This window comes from Fukomys damarensis, unplaced genomic scaffold (assembly GCF_012274545.1).
Source record: "Fukomys damarensis isolate Sample0158 unplaced genomic scaffold, DMR_v1.0_HiC HiC_scaffold_5, whole genome shotgun sequence".
Lineage (NCBI taxonomy): Eukaryota > Metazoa > Chordata > Mammalia > Rodentia > Bathyergidae > Fukomys > Fukomys damarensis.
Genome location: NW_022900917.1, coordinates 15,874,007 through 15,894,452, shown reverse-complemented (window position 1 = coordinate 15,894,452; position 20,446 = coordinate 15,874,007). Strand labels below are relative to the sequence as shown.

Genomic DNA, 20,446 nt, shown 5'->3' with positions numbered 1-20,446 from the left:
TCATCTTAGTAGTGAGATTATTGTGTTCATTAGTTTTTAGAAGTAGAACACACATTAAAAAGTGGATTGCTTCAATTTTTTTGTTTAAAAATGTGAAATATTTTTTGTTTTGTATTTTTTCTTTTCTAAAAATAATCTTCCTGTAACAGAACTAAAGATATTCACAATGAAGGCATCAATTTTCTACCAAAAAGTGCCTGGCTAATTCATGCTGTGAAAATCTACTGACAATGGGTAATAAAAATATCATTGCAGATCTGGTGAATTAGCAGATATGACAGTGGCTTTGTTATGATTTCAGTTGAAGGATTTACACGTTGGTGAACCTTACACAGTAACAGAGAGTGCTATTTAATTTATGTGTTTCTCATTCTGGTATGTGATTCCAGTTTCTTGATGGATCTGGTACTTTAGAAAGAAATACCTGAATTGTACCAATAAAAAGAAAAAAAAAGAAATACCTGGTATTATAGCTTCATTTCAGCTTTGCTTTTCCTCCTCTTGGCCTATAGTCCTGTCCAATATGCCCAAACCGCTTCCTAGGCCATTCTGTTTACACATGGAACATAATGTGTTTTGCAAGACTCGTGGTTCAGCTCACCCATTGTAGGACACCTCCTCTGGAAGATACATTGTATGTAAACAGACATACAGGAAATGATTTGAACAATTTAATGTTTCAAATAATAGTTTTGTTTCTTGTTAAAGGTTAACAACTATCTGTTGCTACATATAGGTCTACTAGATTTTCAGACTTTCTAAAAGAGACCTTCCTCCATTGCTGTCAGTGAAGGAGAAAATTCATTTGTTAAATATTTATTTATTTATTAAATAGATTTAAGGTGAGCCAAAGATTGGATATTTGAGACATATAGAGTAGTTTTGACAATCCCACAAGAAAGATAGTGACTAATGTGTCCAAATAAGCAGCCCTTCCCTTGTAATTAATGGCTTTGAGAGTCATACAGAAACCAACACCACGAAAGGTTAAGATTACAAAGGACAGTTCCAATTCATGAAATAAAATAGGTGTATAAGAAATTTGCATAAACTTTCAAATAATTTTTTTTTCATATTCTATAGTATGTATGCTTCTAAAGTTAGTAAAGTTCAAAACGACACTTTGACTTTTGGGACACACGAGAAAGGGAGATCCAACATAGTGTTACAGATTTTCCTGTTTCTAAAATTTCTTCAGACCTAGTTAATCATTTATGTGTACTAGTGATCTAAAAGAGATTCTTGTTGAGATGCAACAAGAATGGCAACTGTAATTTAAATTACGTATATCCCATCTTTATTTGGGATTAATATACTTGAATAAAATTGTAAGCCATCCCTTTAGGTTGCTTTGGGAAATGGATCTTTCTGATTTCAGACTATTCAGAAGTTGTATTTTATAGAATAAGACCAACAATATTATACAAATACTCTTACAGATGACGTTCATCAGTGTCTAGATTTTTAGTATGTATTTTTTTCTAAGTCATCAAAATTTGAACTCTACTGATAAAGAAATATCTTTTAAAATTTATCTTGCTGGAATAGCACAGTTATATGAAGCATGTATTTATTCTCACAATTAAAATACATAGAATTGTCTCAAATCACCTGTGTGTTTGCATTTTACTGGCTTGTCTGACTCTGGTATAGGTGTTAAAGCCACTAATTTTCATCAACCATAACCTTTGGTATTAATAAAATCAGCAGTATTCCTGTGGCTTTTCTAGCATTAAAGAATGATATTTCCTCTCAAATTCTACAGAGGAGCCACCCTGATCTCACAATTAAAGAACTGCATATAAATGTTGCACTACCTTCTTGGAGGGTCTGTGGTGAGTGGAAAGTAACATGAAAACCATAGTGAGACTTTTGAGATAAACTTTATGAGAGAGTCAGACAGATTCAGTGTAAACTTGGTTACCATTTGGGTCCAAAGTAGTCTTCTCCTACTGTGGGCCCTTTTTGTAAGCCTTTAAGAAACTCACATGGGAGTAAAAATGAATTGAAGTTGGTAAACCTTTACTGTCACCCACATGACACTCACTGAACTAATTCTTTTTTTAAAGTAATATACAACAAAGTTGATGTATAAATTTAATGTATAGTTCAATGAATATTTAACACATGTCTATATTCCTATAACTCTCCTAACATTACCTTTTGCACTACCATTCTCTTACCACTACTTTTTAGAAAGCATTTTTAATTTTGATGAAGTCCAACTTATAATTTTAAATGAATTGTGCTTTTTTGGTATCATCAGAGCAATCTATCTCCAGAACTTGAAAATTTTCTCCATACTTTCTCCTAAAAGTACTTTGTAATTGTGTATTTTAATATATAAATCCACTACAATTTGAGGTAATTTTTATATAAGGTATGAAGCTGGGTTCAAGGTACTATTTTTTTTTCTTTTTGCATACATATCCAACATCATTTGTTGATAAAACTTACTTTCTCCATTTAATTTAATTTTTTCAAGTATCATTTGACAACATTTATTTGGACTATTTCTGGATTCTCTGTTCTGACCCACTGATTTCATTCATATATATCCCTTCTCTAAGACTACACTGTCTTGATCATGGCAGCTTTATAGTAAATCTTAAAATCAGGTACTTTGAGAGCTCCAGTGATATCTTTTTCAAAAATCTTTTGGTTACTTTTGTTCTTTTCCTTTGCTATATAAATTTTATAATCAGCTTATCTATATCTAAAAGAAATACTGCTAGAATTTTTATTGGAATTGTGTTAAAACTATAGATTAACTAGGAAGAATTATTTTATGTTGAATTTTCCAGTTTGTATATATGTTATGTGTGTCGTGTCTCTGTCTGTTACATTATGTTTATTAGCACTAGGGACTGAACCCAGTGGAGTATGCTTGCTAAACATGAGCCCTACTCTCAGCTGCAACTTCAGCCCCTAACTTTTTATCAGTATTGTAGTTTTCAGCATTCAGATTCTGAATATTTTTATTAGATTTACATTTAAATATTTCTTTTACTTAATGCTATTTAAATGCTGTTCTCTGTGTTAAATTTTTATTCTACCTGTACAGTTAGTTTTTAGAGATGCCATTGATTTTTGTGAGGTAGCCTTATACTGTGAGATTTTGTGAAAGTGTCTTATGAAATTCTAGGAGGTTTTCTAGAGATTCCTGCTGGGTTTTCTTTATGTACAATCATATTAATCTGCAAACAGGCATTGTTTTATTTCTTTCCAATCAGTATGCATTATATACCTTTTTTCTTGCCGTTTCATTGGCTGTGTTCTCCATTGTTACGCTTACATGTAATGAGAATAGACATTTTGCTTTGTTCTTGCTCTTAAGAAAGCATTCAGTCTTTCATAATTTTGGTGTTAAAGGTTTGAAATTTATGAGATTAAGGAATTCCCCCTGTATTAATAGTTTGCCAAGACTTCTTGTAATAGATACTGGATACTGAATTTTAAAAATTGATGCCTTTTTTCCTTCAAGCTGTTACTTTGTTACACTGGTTGATCTAATCCTTGCAATCCCAAAATAAACCTTGCTTAGTCATAGTCTTGCTAGATTTCCTTTTCTTTACATAGGATTTTTATGTTTCCATGTTTTGTTTATGGTTTGGGGGATGGAATGCAGGAGTGTTGTACAATTGAACTTCATCCCCGGTCTCCTCTTTTAAAAAAAAATTTTTTTTTTTTTTGGTGGGCGGACAAGGTCTCACTAAATTGCCCAGGCAGAACTCTTAACTTGGAATCCTCTTGTTGCAGCTTCTCTAAATCCTGGGATTACAGGTTCTTGCCTTCTTGCCCAGCTGCCACTGTTCTTAAGGGATATGGGCATTTTGTTTTCTTATTTTGTCTTGGTTTTTGATATCAGTAATAGTGGTCTTATTCAAAGAACTGAGAAAAGTTCTTTACTTTTTTCTTCTAGAGTACAAGACAATGAGGAAAAGAAGAAAAAATTAAAAAGCGGTGAATTTTCACAGTCTAAGCGTTAGTAGTTGCCCTTCACATTTTTCTAATTCAGAAATAGAGGCTTTTCTTCTTTGTCTGCATGTGACAACCGTTAGGCTAGGGGAAAGGGAGAGGGTTCTGTTCTTCTTCCTTGATCTGTTATCCTTTACTCTTGAAAAGCCTCAAGTAGTTATTCTGTATAGACCTTATGGCTGTATTCTCTCCACTGAGAGACAGGGTTTCTTCTTTCTTGGAACTCTGAAATATTTTTTAAAGAAAAAGAATAAGCAGCTAAGAAACGGAAAAGCATATTAGACATTGTTAAGGTATATTAGATCTTTTTACTTTTGAAAAGGATAGAAGAAATTGAGGCAAATATTCCTAGGCTTGTCACTTGTTTGGTATTCACATCAGAACCTGGAAATGTCATATAAACAAATGTGCATTTGGAATTTGTTTATTTTCTATTAATACATACCAAATTACAACAAATACAGATTACAGCAACACAGATTTATTTTCTCACAGTCCTATAATTCAGAAGTCCAGGTGGGTTCAGCTGGGTTCTGTGCTCAGGGTCTCTCATGAGGACAAAGTCAGTATGTCTTTTGGGTGAGACCCTAATCTGGAGACACCTAGAAAGAATCTACAGTACTTCTAAACTAACTCCAGTTGTTTGTATAGTCTAATTCCTTATGATTTGTAGGACTGAGGCTCCCAGTTCCTTGTCACTTGTTATCCAGCAGTTGCCCTTAGCTCTAAGGACTATCCTCAAAGTAGCAGTAAATTATCATAAAGCCCTGCCTGTTCTTCATATTTCTCTGACTTCCTCTGTTGTCTTCTTCATGTTCCTTCTAGAGGGCCCATATGATTAGGATGGGAAGTTAATCAAACATTCACCTAAAGAAACTGAAAAACCAAAGAGATCCAATTTTTTCTTGACTGCAAATTGGCAGGGCACCCATAGGATGGTGTATGTGAGAATTGGCAGCTTCTGTCTTGATGTGGACCCTCATCTCTTAGGTTTTATTGCGGACTGAGGAACACAGATGAAAACCTTATAACGCTAGCTACTTGCCTAATTTATTTTCTGAGACTCAGTCCTTGAGTCACTTCTGGAAATCGTTCTTCACGGCTGTTGGTGAGTGAGGTGCCTCTCGTCATCACTTTCAGAAGTCCTGTGTATTTTGTTATCACCAGGAATCTATTTATGGGATGTATTTTTTTATAGTATCTGCCATAGTTCACTGAACTGTGAGCTCCTCCTAAATAGTAGAGACTTTCCTGTTTCTTAGTATTCTTAGTACCTAAACTATTATTTGGCCTATGGTAGCTAAATTAATGTTTAATAATGTAACAACGGAGAAAACTAGAAAATAAACTGGTTGTCCTTTTCTACTGAGCTCCCACAGACTCAACAAATCAATCCCTCCAAAGCAATCCATTAATTCCTCTCAAAGGGATTTAGTGGAGACATTCTATTTTCCTTGTATCCATTAAATAGCTGTATAATCCACCATGGGACTCAAGACAGAAATCTGACTTTTTGACTTCTCATAGTACCTCTTTCCCTAATCGCAATCCACTTATCACAGTGTATCGGTTTTACTTCTAAAATACTGCTGAATCCACTCCCCGTCTCTCTAGCCGTTAAGCCACTTAAAATATGTGTAAATATAGGTAGGCAATTATCTGTATTGTATACTGATTTTCATTCTTTCAGTAATATACACAGAAATTGAATAGTATGCAGCCATTAAAAAGAATAAAATTTTGCCATTTGCAGGAAAATGGATGAAATTGAAGGTCGTGCTAAAAAAAATAAAACTCAAGAAGTCAGAAGTACCTTTTTTATCATGTGTGGAATTAAGAAAAAATTAAAAAATTTTAAGAGGGAGATGATATCAAAGTAGAACACAGACTATTAGAGAAGAGGACGAGGGTGGGTGGAAGGAAAGAGGAGATGACAGAGGGGTGAAAATGATCAGAGTATTCTATATGCATGTTTGAATATACCAAAATAAAACATACTATTCTGTGTAGCTAATATTCACTAATAAAAATTCCTTTCAATTACGGTGTCTTTTCTGTTCAAATATATGAGGAGATGAGGACATTTTATTATTGTGTAAGGGCGACTTGGCTATCTGATTTTTTTCCAGTGGACAACTTGCTGAAGCCAGGACTCTCAGAGTTTTGCTAGACCTTACAGGACAAGTGAATGAGTAGGAAGGAGGACACGTTTGAAAGAAGTGGTGCCAAAGTGGGCCAGGCTGTATAGGAGGAAACCCAGAGGTGCCAAAATCCAAGGAAGATGAGGAAAGGCCTCCTTAGGAAAATAGAAATAGAACATTAACCTGACTCAATAATTGCTATTCCTGTCTGCACTGGGATTATATCTTCTGTTATATCATCCTTGAGCTCCAATGAAATGAGTATTTGTTATATTCAGTTAAGCCCTGACAGTCACTGTTAGATACATTTGTGATACACAGTGTGCTGAACACTGGGTTATAAAGATGTATGGCATTCTCTGCCTTCAAGATCCTTAGTCTAAAGTTTTATTGATAATAAAATCAGAGAAAAAGGAAATCAAAGGTGAAATAAGATGAAATAGAGATAATAAGGCGAGTTTGTTTTAATGTAAGGCCACTAAGTGATGAGGACAACATCTGGTATCTGACATATGTAAATGAGCCCATATTTTAAAAATCTACATTTACTATGTTAAACTGAAACATTTCAACTTATATCAACATAGACTGTAGGGGAAGGGACAGGAACTTTTCTGTTTTGCACCTGATCAAAAGAAACCAGCATTTTCCTCAAAACTCAATTAGAGAATGATAAGGAAGTAAGTTACGTGAATTCAGTGTTGATTATGACCAGTATTTGTATCAAATATTGTTGTGGGTAGTAAAGGAAGTTCTTTTTCCTTGGGAAAAAGAATGTTGGTTTCAGGCAAGTAATAAATTGAAAAGCCTGTTCCATTTTGCCTTGAGGTAGGGAGGTAAAAGTGGAAATAAAGGGCCTTGATGTCCATATGTGGCCCTTGCTGTATCAGGAAATCACAATGATTGGCCAGGATTATAGGCAATTAGTCCAAAGATAATATTCTTTAAAGTAACTATATGGAAAAATTAGTTAAGTGAGCAGTGAAATATAATGAATTCTTGCATCCTAATGAGTATTAATGAGAGCTTCACTAATTTCCTTATCTTTTTTTACTTCTGTAGCGGACATCAGCTTGGATATATCAAAGCCTTTGAAAATAAACCTGAGTTTTACCAAACTGGATCAGATAAACCACTTTTTAAAAAAGATTAAAAATGCACACAGTTTTGCACATCACGAAGACACTTCAGCCCTGTCAGGCACCATGCTGAATAAAGATGAGCCTCCAGTCTCCAGCTTCCATGGGAAGTTGTCCAAACCTAAAGATCATAGTGATGGAGTGCGGAAGATTTCATTTCAAGAAAACACATGGCGAGCCATTTCCTACTTTCAAAAAATTTCAGTCCGTACTACTCAGATCGTGGTCTCCATGGAACCTGTCCCTCATCCTAACAAACCATGCCTGTTAGCATCACTATCAAACCTCAACGGAAGCTTTAGTGTCAAAGCAGCACAAAAAGTACCTGGTAAGTCACAAAAACAGAAGACAGTGTGGAAGTGAGAAAGGGGGAGAGAGAGTAAGCGATATGATTTGCAAACATCTGAAAAATGCATCATTTTGAAGATATATTATGTAGAAGTTAACTTTTAAAGGCCATTAGAGATGGTAACATTTCTAGTTTATGACCTTGTTGCAGAAATAGTTTTATAGCAATTCTTTTGAGCCTAGGTGTTTTAATACCCTAAAGTAAACTGTTACTACACCCTTCTTGAGATGTGTTTCTACAGATATCTTTAAAACTGTTAATTCCTAATTTCTTTTCACCTAAAATAGCTGTGGTTGAACAAGAGTGTCCAGTTTTGTGAACTGTTAAAATAGTTCTTACAATATGGCCTCAGGGCCAGTAACATGAGTATCACTTGGACCCTCGTTGGAAATGCAGATTCTCACACACCATCCTGACCACAAATCCTAGTACTTTACTTCAGTAAGCACCACAGGTGATTCTGGTACACTGCAGTAATTCACTGGTAACAATTTACTTAAAAAAGAAAAATTACTGTGGTTGAACATTTGCTACACAAAGTGTAATAGAAACCAAGGTTCAACTTTGTAAGAATGCCTTTGAGGCATTTTATCAGGTAGCAACACCTGGCAAGGAAAGGCAGTGGCTTGGACCCTGAAGACTGAATGTCATTGATGGGTGGAGAGGTGAGAGGTTAACTGGCAGTGACATCGACATTTTTCTCTTCTGTTACCATGACTAAGTTGTTATGTGCTTTTCATGCTGAATTGAAAAGGGTGGGCAGAAGGAATTTGAGGAGGGGAAGAAAAAAGGCAACACACAGGTGGGAAATCACAGTTTTCAATCATAGAAACTGCTACTGTAAAAGTTGAAGGCGCAGTGCCAGAAAATTCACTCTGAAAGTAAAAATAGCTAAAGGGAACTATCTTTTTTTTCCATTTTAATTTGTAGGGGGAAAAGTTGGGGCTATGGGATAGTCCTGTGGTAGAATAAGCCCTTAAACTATGTACAGCTCAGTTACTTACAAAAAGTAATTAAGTGGCAGCTAGAGACTAACTGTAATTTAGTTCCACAGATCTACTTTAGGCACAGTAGTTTAAGAGATAAAGAAAGTTTTACTGTTAAAATGTACGAATTTTAAGCCAAAGCATAGATGATTTATATCTTTCCCACAAGAAATATTTGTAACCAAGCCAGCTAAAATCTCTGTATTTTTTTATTGTCTTTAAAGTTAGAAATGAAAAAATGTAAGGTTCACAAGACATGAAAGACTGTGAAACACTGGATGCTACAATGTCCGAATATCCAGAAATAAATTGCAGCCCAAACACTGGACTGGTTCCCACGCCTTTATAGTTGTACCTTAATCATAGCAAGGAAAGGTTAGGACTGTGGAAGAATTTAAACATACTGTATTCAACTCTTAAGTCCTTTTTTTCCCTCCTTACTGCTTTTAAATTAATTTGCTACTCATATTTTATCCATTTTAATGGTGTCTATCCTTACTAAACATTTGTTTCTAAAATATAATTAAAATCTTCTCACTGGGCCGTATAAATTAATAGACTCAGTATATTTTGAATTTGTCTTCCTCTTTCTATTAGAAAAACTACATACCTCTTTCCACTTTACAATTACTTCTTAAATCTAGGTACACCTAGAAATAGAAATTATAGCTTTTTTGAAGACGTACTTTATAAATCTACTGATAGTGTCCAGCAAACATTCTAAAATAGTTATTTGTTTCAAATTAAAGTTGAACGTTTCATAGGAAAATTTTTATTTTGAGACCATAGAAAAACATCAAAATCTATTTCCACATTTCAACTTTATGTGATAGTACACAAAAGCAAAAAGATAAAGTCAGCAAAATGATTAATTTTAATTAGGTGAAATAAGATTGTATCGAGTTCTAGCTACAAGGTGATTTCTAGGAAATTTTTAATTTAGAGATTCATATTTTTAGAAAATTAATTTTAATTGTATTTTTTAAATAAAAAATAATTTAAGCTTTGAACTTTATCATGTTTTTAAGTAACTTGAAATGTCATTCTTTGTAGTTTATATTAAATGTATGCAAATATATTTTTCAAGGTAGAATTTTGATAAGTGACAAATAGCATTCATCACAAGTGCTTGTACATATTCATGTGCACACACCTTACTCCTTCTGTGATTTTCAAGTGATATCATTCTACATTCAGACTTTTATATCTTTGAACTCAAAGAGTTAATGTCAGCTTTTTATAGTTTGACTCTAATACAGAAATACTTAACTGTGTCTTTGATTTTCCAGTTTATGTAACTATTGTGACCATCTGCAGCAGCTGCACTTTTCAAATTATTTGCTGAACCAAATTGAGCACAGTGACAAAAGTAGTCATCTCAGATGTACTATTAAACAGAGAAAGAAAAAGGAGCATTGCCTTGGTACAGTATAGCCATCTGCTGTACAGATGTTATTGTATAGAATGACTTAAGATAAAATAATTGTAGAAATTTTCATTAAAACCTCAACAATTTGCACTTGTTTATTCGAATCTGCATAGCTCCCCAATGAGACAACACACTTGGGATTTCTTTGGTTCTCACTCACTTTCTCTTTGATCCTTTTTGATGTGCTGACTTTAATAAACACAGTTAAAAACACTGTGCAAAACATCATGGAAAAAACTACAAAGGAGCAATTATAGCAGCAGAAACTACTCTAATCCCTAATTTACGCAAGCTATTTTTAGTGAAATATTTTTTTAACACTCTTTATGTGACAATGTTATATAAACAGGGGAAAATGGCCTTTTCCAGATGAATTTTAATTTAGGAGCTGAAATAAATTTGTAATGCTAGAGGACTCATATGCTAAATAATATTTAGAGAAATGCCACTGGAATGTGTTATAGGCATGTTCCTTCACTTGTCAGAGAAACAAAAAATATTTCAGTTCACTTAATGATTACATTTTTTTATTATCAAACTGTCATAATCTTATAGAAAGTATGTGCAAAAAGGGAATAATAAAAGCATGAAAGAAAAAAGTTAATGTTTTGGCCCAAACATTGTCAGTACATTTAAATAATCTGAATTGCTTTTATATTCATTTACTCATTTTTTAAACCAAATATTTACAAATTATTCACTGAAGTGATTAAAACAAAATGAAATGGTTAAATATTTTCCACTTTATCATTACAAATTATTCACTGAAGTGATTAAAACAAAATGAAATGGTTAAATATTTTCCACTTTATCAAAAAAAAATGCAACAATTCTTCTAAGCCTCCAATACTAAAGTATGAGACTTTCAAGGAACTTGTTTCTAATTTTTAATCTGCAGATGCTTGTGTAGCAGTGACTTACAATAACCCAGCTCTGTTTCTGCTAGAATACTTACATTTTCCCAAGTGTCTTTAGTAAAATGGCCCTAACATTCTGATTTTTAGTAGACATAATGCTTGTATTTTTTAAAGGTGGTGTATATTTCAGAAAATCTGATGATTATGTTGTCAGTAACAAAATGAATCTCATTTAGAAATTATATAGTGAAAGATTTTAAGGTAGATAATATTTCTTTGAATCCATTAAACCCATCCTATTTTATAGTATCTTCTTAGAAAAATTAAAAACTTAAAATCTTTCCCCCACATATATACACAACGCAATCCTTATTTCTATTGGAAGTGTGTCATTTTGCAGAAACCGTAATCTGTACTTGTAAATTCTGAAGTAGCTGTGCAGCAGTTTCCACAGGCAGATAGGGAGTGAGCTGTACACTATAGCTCCCTTTGTCAGAGGATATCGTGGCTCTATTAGAGCAGCATGCCCCAGATTTCAGCAAACAAGAATATGCAGTTGAGAGCTGTGAAATTGATGTACTTCAGGCTGCCTTGCTCTTTCTCAAGAGCACTAATATAGGCAACCTCCATATTGACAAGGAAGAGGAGAAAATAGGATAAAAACAATTTAGGCAGCACAAGAGGGAAGAGCCTAAGACAGACTATTTTGGGTACCATTTCAGTAGAATTGGGAAAAAGTTGTAAGGACTCACTCTCGTCAAAAGGTACATCAAGGACTTGTCACCTAGGCAGAAAACAATGAGTTGAGTTCCTTCTGGTCAAACAACTGTGGTTTCAGTAACTTTCACTACGTCCACTGCTGTCATCCAGATATACTTATCTTTGTGGCTAAACAAAACAAGAGAAAGAAAACATAGCCACATTATTTTCACATATACGAAATACTTCTTGTGGTCACGGAGTTCAGGACCTATAAAAGACAAAGAACCTAAAGTTCCTTTTCATGTACTGAAAAGTGAAACCAGGTTATTAATTGATACAAAGTTTTTCATTCCATAGTTAACTGGATCTCCTGAGGAAAATTTTTTAAGACATCATCATAGCCTATGGATGCTGCAGAGATGCAAGTTAGCCTAAGGGGAAATAAAACATTAAATTAGATATGACTACCTAAAATAATATGTTGCAATAATAAGCCTTTTACAACACCCCAAAGACCCTTATTACTTAGAAAGAAATAACATCTCTTTCCAGTGCCTGAACAATAGGAAATGAATTCTTTGACAGTAAAAGCCAGAGGACAAACTTAACTTTAAGCAGCCACTGAGGATTGAAGTGGAAGTACAGCTTGTAGACATCTATACAAATCACTAGCAAACCTTAATGAATATTGGGTGTGGGCATAAGGGTTCTGTCATTGTTGACACTGTGTCCCAAGTAGCTTAAACCCAACACTCAAGGAAAGGTGGAGACCTCATTGGGTCTGTAACATCTGGGATTTTATTTGTCATTTTGGCATACCCTGTAAGCGCAAAAGAAAGAGTAAAAGGGGATTATCTTGACAATGAAATGAGTTACTGAATCTTGTGATAATGAAAAGCAGAAGAGTTCTAATTCCTTTCTATAGTCCCTGAGGTAGAGAGGTAGGTTTAAGGTTTTGCAGAAGTAAAATGTAGGCGGGCAAAACAGATGGCTTACAGTCAGTGAAACATGACACTCCCTCATCCCAGGGCTGAGTACCACTATTAATCCTGGTCAGATTCCCTCCTATTACTTTATAACAAGGTTCAAAGTTGCTACTGATGAACTGGCATGGACCTCTTTTTTACCTTTAAATTACCTGTAGGTTACTGGCTTTGTTTTCCAGTGGTGATATTTTCCTGTAAATTCTAGTGAGCTATTGAGGCATCTAAAAAAATAAAAGCATAATAGAAAGTTCTAAAAATTGAATAAGAAATATATAGAACTAGAAAAATTATTGTAACTTTTTCTGCAGAATAATTTCCCATGTTAGTTCTAATATGATCGAAGATGAAAATATAAATATATGAGCTACTATAAACCTCTGTTTTCTTAGAAATAATTTTTAGTGGAAAAGAAATCTCAATGTACCAAGTTTATTCTCCGTCCTTTGATTGCAATAGGGTTAGATAGACTTTTGGTTAATAAGCAACATTAATGCCACTACCTTAGAAAAAAATCTTTTTCATGCCTCAAAAAAAGAGAAAACCTGTGAATGTTTGACATTTTTTAAAAAAACTCATAGATTTTTGATTTTCAGGAATGTTTATGTAGTTATTTTGTTTAAGCAAATTATGTCCAGCATCCTTGTACATCTGTTTTGTGACATATATTCATTTTTCCAGTGTAAAGAGCTTATTTATGTCTTGAAATGCCTATTATGTAATTATTATTCTTCAGCTACATTTTTGTGCTAGTGCTTAGGGTTATTATTGCTGTTTTGGATTCTAAGAGGAAGCCTTTAAAATACATAAGATAGTGTATATTTAGCTTCATAGATACAGAAGGTAACCAAAAGCTTAAATCTCTGATGTACTGATTTCAATGCTGTGTGAAAATGAAAACTTTCTAATAAGCAAGAATCTTAGCTATCAGAGCAGTGATCTCCTCTGCTGTGGTATAGTGAACATGATGTACCTGCCTAGTCTTTCTAGAGGGAGATGAGCTCACTACAAAGAGATAACCATCTCTGACTTTTTCTTCTGATTCATCACTGACCTGAACTCCGTTTGAACCTTGCTAGACAAAAAAACAAGTAGAATTCCTGGCCCAAACTATAAAATATAATTAAGCCCTTTTGAAATGATGTGTAAAAGAACATTGCTGTACCCCCACTTATAACCACTACCACCACCACAACCAATAAAGTTAAATCAAGCACTGCCTGTAATGGATTAAAATAATAAATGTTCCTGGATTTCAGTGTTTGAAGTACTTGAAGAAAACAGGCTCCCAGCAGCCTGGGTAGCTGAATGTAGAAGAGACATTTATTAATGACGAGTTCAAGGATTTGGCCTGTTTAAGATCATTACTTTCTGTTTACCGTGTGTTACACATCTCTTGTGTTTTTACACAGTCCACATGTGTCCACATGCAATAATGAAAGGCTTTTTTTTTCAACAAAAGGATTGTTAATTGTATAAATATGGTTCTCCTGGGGAGTATGAAGTCTTCATAAGACTCTGTTCCCTTCTAATGAGAAATCCAATGCAGTTATAATAATGTTCCACGTAAAGCCACTTCCAAATCTTGTCTGTACTTAAATTAGTCTATTTCTTGCCATTGATTTTAGTTACCAAATTCCAAACTGAATATAGAGGTTGGCTTCACATTTTTAGAATTTTGTCCCATTACACGTGCCATTGAGTATCCTGTGTATGCTAGCACAAAGAAAACTTACTGCTTTTTGTTTCTTCTAGTTTTAACAAAGATATGGTAAAGAAAAATGTACTTCTAGATTTATATATATTTGGTTAAAAGAAGTCAGTGATACAAAAATCACATATACCCATATTAAAATGGGATTTTTTTTGGAGACAACAATGATGTTATCAATTAACATAAAGATAGCTCACTGTGCAAAATGTTAATGGAGAAACAACATTCCAGTCCTGCTAATTAAGTACTGAAGATATTTTTTTCATATTTGACTCTTGCATACTGCTGATAGGACCCTATAGCCCTAGCCTTAGAACTATAGAAAAAAGCCAAGGTTAGAAGAAATCTCTATGGCCTACTCTGCTAAATTTATAACAGTGTTTAGTTTTGCCTGTGGTCACAGCAAACTACCCACTTGTTCACATAAGCCCTGGCAATAACAATTGACTGGAAACACATTGGAGATGTTCTTTTACATCCTGGCAAGTCCCCTGGACTCGTTAGCTGTGTTAACATAATATATTGAGGCTATACAAGAGGACTGAGGTCAGGAAAAGGCATTTATTTAAACTCTGTTACCACATGAGAAATGAAATTACTAAGAGCTAATAGTGCTTTTTATAAAGCTATATAATGCTTAACAGAGGCGGACAGAATCTGTGTCCCACCCTGATGCTTACTAAGACATTAATTATGGTAAAAGCTGTTGCACAGCTCATATCCCAAATGAAAGCATGAGTAATTCATGGGGCTGTTAAGAGTAATGGGCAACAGTGGGTGGAGAGTACCTACCTAATGCTGGGCACCTGTTAGTGCTCAGAAAATACTGCTTTTTGTGTGTCTTCCTTCCCTCTTTCTCAACAAAATCACACCACTTGACTGCTAAAGTCAAGGATCATTATTTTTTTTTTTTTTTAGTTCTTTTGTTTATTCCTTTGTGGCATTGGTTTTTTGAAGCAAGGTCTTCCTATGTAGTTCAGGCTGGTCTTGAACCATGGCCTAGACTGGCCTCCAACTCGAAGTGATTCTCCTGCCTTAGCCTCCTGTGTGCTAAGATTAACAGGCATGAAACACCATGCCTGGATAGATCATTAAATTTTGAACTAAAAATTATCTTAAAGGTCATGTTTTTCTTTATCAAGAACTCTGTTTATCCTTTTCTTCCATAGACCTTATGATCCAAACATACTGCATTTAGGATTAGCTAGCCAAACCAACTAGATATAATTATAACTAGAAGTAAAAACTCCACAACTTTGTCTCAGACAGACTCATGATACCTGAGCTTTTTGAAGTACTAAAGTTACCTCATGGACCTCCATTTGTATGTGAGACATCCTAAGTGTCAAGCCAGGGCTAAAGCCCACTGAGCTAGTTTAAACCACTGACCAGTCCAACTTTTTAAATACAGGATGACCAAAATCTGCACGTTTTTTGTTAATTTTTATAAGATAATATAACCAAAAATATAAAAACAATTTAATCAAATTAGTTTACTAATTTTTCTGTGTATGATGTATCTCAAAACATTCAATACATAACGCAATGTTACAATCTGGACAGTAGTAGCTAGTCTCTTTCTGAATTCTTTTCATATTATTGTCTTTCTTTGAACAACACACTTTACAATATCATGTCAGCCTTTCCTTTTCTTCTGTGGGAGGGATAATTTCAATAAAATATCTACCCACCAAATGGAATGGTGAAGAGGTTGATGATGGATGTCCTGGTTGGTGTTTCATTATCCTGTATTTTTCAATTATTTAGTCTGTTAGACATAATCTAAATTGTAGATGACTTTTTCAACCCCCATGTTTTGAATAAATAACAAATGAGTTCCATATTGTTTGGTCCAGAAGGTGCATAAGTATTTTGTAATAATATTTTTTCTTCACTTTTTCAGTATAGGATTCCTTGTTAGATGTTGGTCAACTCTGTCAACACCACCCATAGAATTATAATCATTGACCACTATTGGAATTTTTAAAATTTCTCTTCTTTTAATCTCTGTCATTTCTGTATTGTGAATACTTGACAATAAGGAGAAGTCTTTTTTGTCTTTCCATTTCATAAAACAGACTGATATGCTAACTTTTCTCCATTTTTCAGGTTTTTCCTTGCAGGTCTTTGGCAGTTCCTTCCTAATTCACTCTCAGTGTCCCAAATGTGTCCATTTTGTGTTGTACAAGATTATCACTGAGATCTGGAGAACTATAAAAATTATATCTAATATACTCTTACAATAAGAGTTTTTATAGATTGTAGCACAAAATTATAGGTTATGTTTTCACAAATAAAATAAACCTGAATTAGTAAAAGAAAATAACCAGAACTGTTATCAGATTTCACTATAGATAAATATCAAAGGCAAATACAATGTTCTGAATTAAAAAGAATACAGAAATAGTAGATACTAAATGAATAAACAGGCATACAAGTGTATCTCGTGCACATAAGAATTGACTGATTGAAATGACACCTGCCTAGTCAGTGCTTGGGACAGAATGTAAACAAATTCACTGCCCAGGTGACACTCAAGGTGAACTGTTAAGTGGTTAACTATTGCATTGAATAAAGAGTGGAAAGGTTAAGTGATTTGCCCAGCAACATTATGAGGTAGGATGGACTTTCCTTGGCTTCCGGTCTTTTCTTCCAGTCTTTCTGTTATATCAGACTCTAAAAGCCTGGATTATGTAGTTTAAGACCAGTTTCTAAGTCATTGTAGTGAATTGGTTACCAAATCATGTTGCTTTCAACATTGTCTAAATTTAAACCAATTCTTCTATCCATGACTGACTTAAAAAAAAAAAATTGATTCAGCAGCAGCAGTCTCTGCCTGTAATTAACCAGCTACTAAATCCATCTCAGAAACTTTCTCAAGCACACTTTTGCTATTCTTCACTAGAAAGTTACCTACATTCTTCAGTATGCTGTCAAAAGTACCAGTCTGTTTTCCACATGATCATATCAAGTTTTGTTTTTCCAATAAACTGACACAACTGTAAAAACAGTGAGCGTGGTTGTAAATTGGGGAGGAAGAAGGAGGGAAATCGTATCCTCCATCCCCCCTTTGTTATTTTGACCAAATTTAATGTTTTCCATGGCCAGAGATTTAATTCAGTGGTGCCACCACCTGCCTCGCAAGCACAAGATCTTGAGTTCGATCCCTGGTACAAAAAAAAGTTTTCCAGGATATTAGTTTTAAAACATTTCGCACAAAATACTTCTTAAAAAAGAACCAAGAATAAGTAGCCAACTTAGTAGTCATTTCTTTTATGAGACTTTCTCCTCTTTGTTGTTGTTTTTGTTAGTGTTTATCCGTACATCTTACAATATGATGACATTCATCATTGGAATTTGTACCTTTACAAGATATATCTTGGTTCTTATTTTTTTCCCCATTCCCCTGCCCTACCTTCAACACAAATTGCTCCTTCACATTAAAGAAAAAAAAAATTTCTGGCTTCTTGTTATTTTTCCATCTTCTTACATCCAGAGATAAGCTTTGCATTAGACTAGGAATTCCCTCTTTCATTCACCAGTGAGGACCAGGTCAGCATTCAGGAGGACACTAGAAGTCCTGCCTGTGAGAAGCCATTACGTGCTTTGGAGAAAGGATAGATGCTCATAGGTAGGCCATCCAGCTAGGCTTATATTTTATAACCAGATATTTAAATTACTTTGTTAGGAAGCATTGGCACCCCTTACCATTTAGATGTCAATATCCATGAGGTTCTCTGTTTTGTTATATTTTGTTCCATATGTCAATTTTATCTTTTATTTTAATTTACTGTATTAATAGGTATTATACATTTGTACAGGCTTATAAAATTGAATATAATTAAGTAGGATCAGATCAATTTATGCATTTAATCAGTATTTTCACATGGTTAGAGCATCTAAGTGTCACTTTTATGTGCCATAAAATAATTAATTGAAGGAACTAGAAGTAGAGATAGATTTATTCTTTGAGGTACTGGTCATGTCTTTATGTTCATACTTATACAATTTGTCTCTACCTCAATTTTTGGATGCTTCCTTTGCTTCCTTGTTATGCAGATCACCTTCTGTATGTTTCCAGCACATGCTTTCTGGTTTTCTAGTAGCTTAAGATTAGTTCCAGCTGGATAACAAAAAACACCTGGATGTGCTTCCCTAGCATATGCCATCATTGAGTAATCTTTCTAATGATATGCAGAAGCTTGATTTAGATTATATTTTGTTCAGTCAGCATGTTGAAAGTAGGAGCTGACTTAGAGTTTATTAGATCCCATTGATGTAGAACTGGCAGCATTTTATAACTTTTTTTCCAAAACAAATGACTTGCATTTATTCGTCTTATGGAGTATCTTAAAGGTCATGAAACTATTTGTTCCTTGAATGAACTGAATTTTTATACTTAATGAAAACTATGTCAGTATGCAAACAAAGCAAGGTTCATTTATCATGCCAGGTGTTTTTGAAATTACTCCTCAATGTTGCTACACCTCATTTAGTTTAATTAAATATCTGCCATTAGTTTGCTAAAACTGAAATTGAAAATATATACACAGACTTTTGCAAGAGGTTAATGGAAAAATCCTTCTGTTGACTGAAAAGAGGTGGAGAGAAGAGATTACATTCTTGGTCAAAATGATCTGATCCCACAAATACTAAATGTATCAGGGGATCCTGGAAGAGAATAAAACAGGAAAAAAAAGATATTAAAGAAGAAATTATGAGACTCAAAGTAGTTCTATTAATTAGTATCGTACCATTAATTTACTCATTTTTAAGAATTATGCTCCAGTTTTATTTCAGTTATTACCATTGAAGGAAGATGGGTGAAGGATATCAACTTTGCTGAAATCCTAAAATTTATTCCAGAATTTGAATTTTTTAAAAAGATGACTTGAGGGCTGGGGATTTAGCTAAGTGGTGCCACCGCCTCTTCACAAGGTCCAGCGTTCAAACCCCAGTACCAAAAAAAAAACCCCAAATGATTTGATCAATAATTGGGTAACTAATAATGTTTGTTCCTGCTTTCAAAGTGATCATTTAATTTTTTTTAATTTAAAGCAACTTTATCCATCACTCTATAAAAAACCTTTTTATTTTAGTTTTTTATTGATACATAGTGAGAGTACATCATGAATACATTTCTTTGGGTAGTTGGTTTATGGAAAACATATACTATTGTTTTTTACATCTTCTTCCTTCCCTGCCCAGCTTAGTCCCCTTCCCATTTACCAAAGATCTGTCTCCCTATTTCCAGTCTTAAATTTTTTTCTTTTTTTATTAATTAATTTTATTGGTACATTTAAGGTATGCAGTATAATGACATTCATCATTGGAAATTTGCGCCTTTACATAATCAATCTTGGTTCTTATTTTTTCCCCATTCCCCTGCCCTCCCTTCAACCCCTCCACCCTTCTCTATCTACAAAGACTTTGTTTTCATTTTTTTCTCACATTAATTCCATTCCCATCTTTCTTTTCCCTTTTCCCTCCCATTTCCCCTTAGCCTTTGCACCTTTTCTTCCTATTTCAAATTATCTATTACACATTTTAGCCCTTATTTACACTTTTCATTTCTCATGCTAGAGAAACTATTTGGTATTTACATGTGTGTGTCCTATTTATTTCACTTGAGTATCGCCTCAATGTGCATCCATTTAGCTATAAATGACTCTAATTTCTCATTTTTTATGGCTGAGTACTGCTCCATTTGAAACACACACACACACACACACACACACACACACACACACAATTTTCTTAATCCAGTCTCCAGTTGGTGGGCATTTGGGCTGCTTCCAATTTTTAGCTATTACAAATTCTGCTGCTATGAACATGAGTGCACATATACCACTGTGGTGTGATTCTTTTACTGCTTTTGGAAAGATACCCAGCAGAGGGATGGCTGGGTCAAATGGAACCTCTAGTCCCAGCTCTTTGAGGTATCTCCGTAGTGATTTCCACAGTGGTTGCGCTAGTCTGCACTCCCACCAGCAGTGGAGCAGGATTCCTCTTTCCCTACAGCCCCACCAGTGTTTGTCATTGGTTAGTTTCATGATAACAGCTATTATTTCTGGGGTGAGACGGAATCTTATTGTCATTTCCATCTGCATCTCTCGAATGACCAATGAGGTTGAACATTTTTTCATATATTTATTTGCTGCTTATACT

The 20,446-nt window shown here is 34.2% G+C and overlaps 1 protein-coding gene across 3 annotated transcripts in view; it reads left to right on the top strand.

Annotated features, from left to right (window-relative positions):
• The window catches only part of Vps13b (vacuolar protein sorting 13 homolog B), a 675,222-nt gene that overhangs the window by 495,967 nt on the left and 158,809 nt on the right, over positions 1 to 20,446 (top strand). For all 3 annotated transcript variants that reach the window (XM_033759979.1, XM_010619560.3, XM_010619559.3), the window contains exon 36: positions 7,182 to 7,586. In XM_033759979.1, coding sequence (XP_033615870.1) covers positions 7,182 to 7,586 — 405 coding nt within the window. The remainder of the gene's footprint in view (positions 1 to 7,181; positions 7,587 to 20,446) is intronic.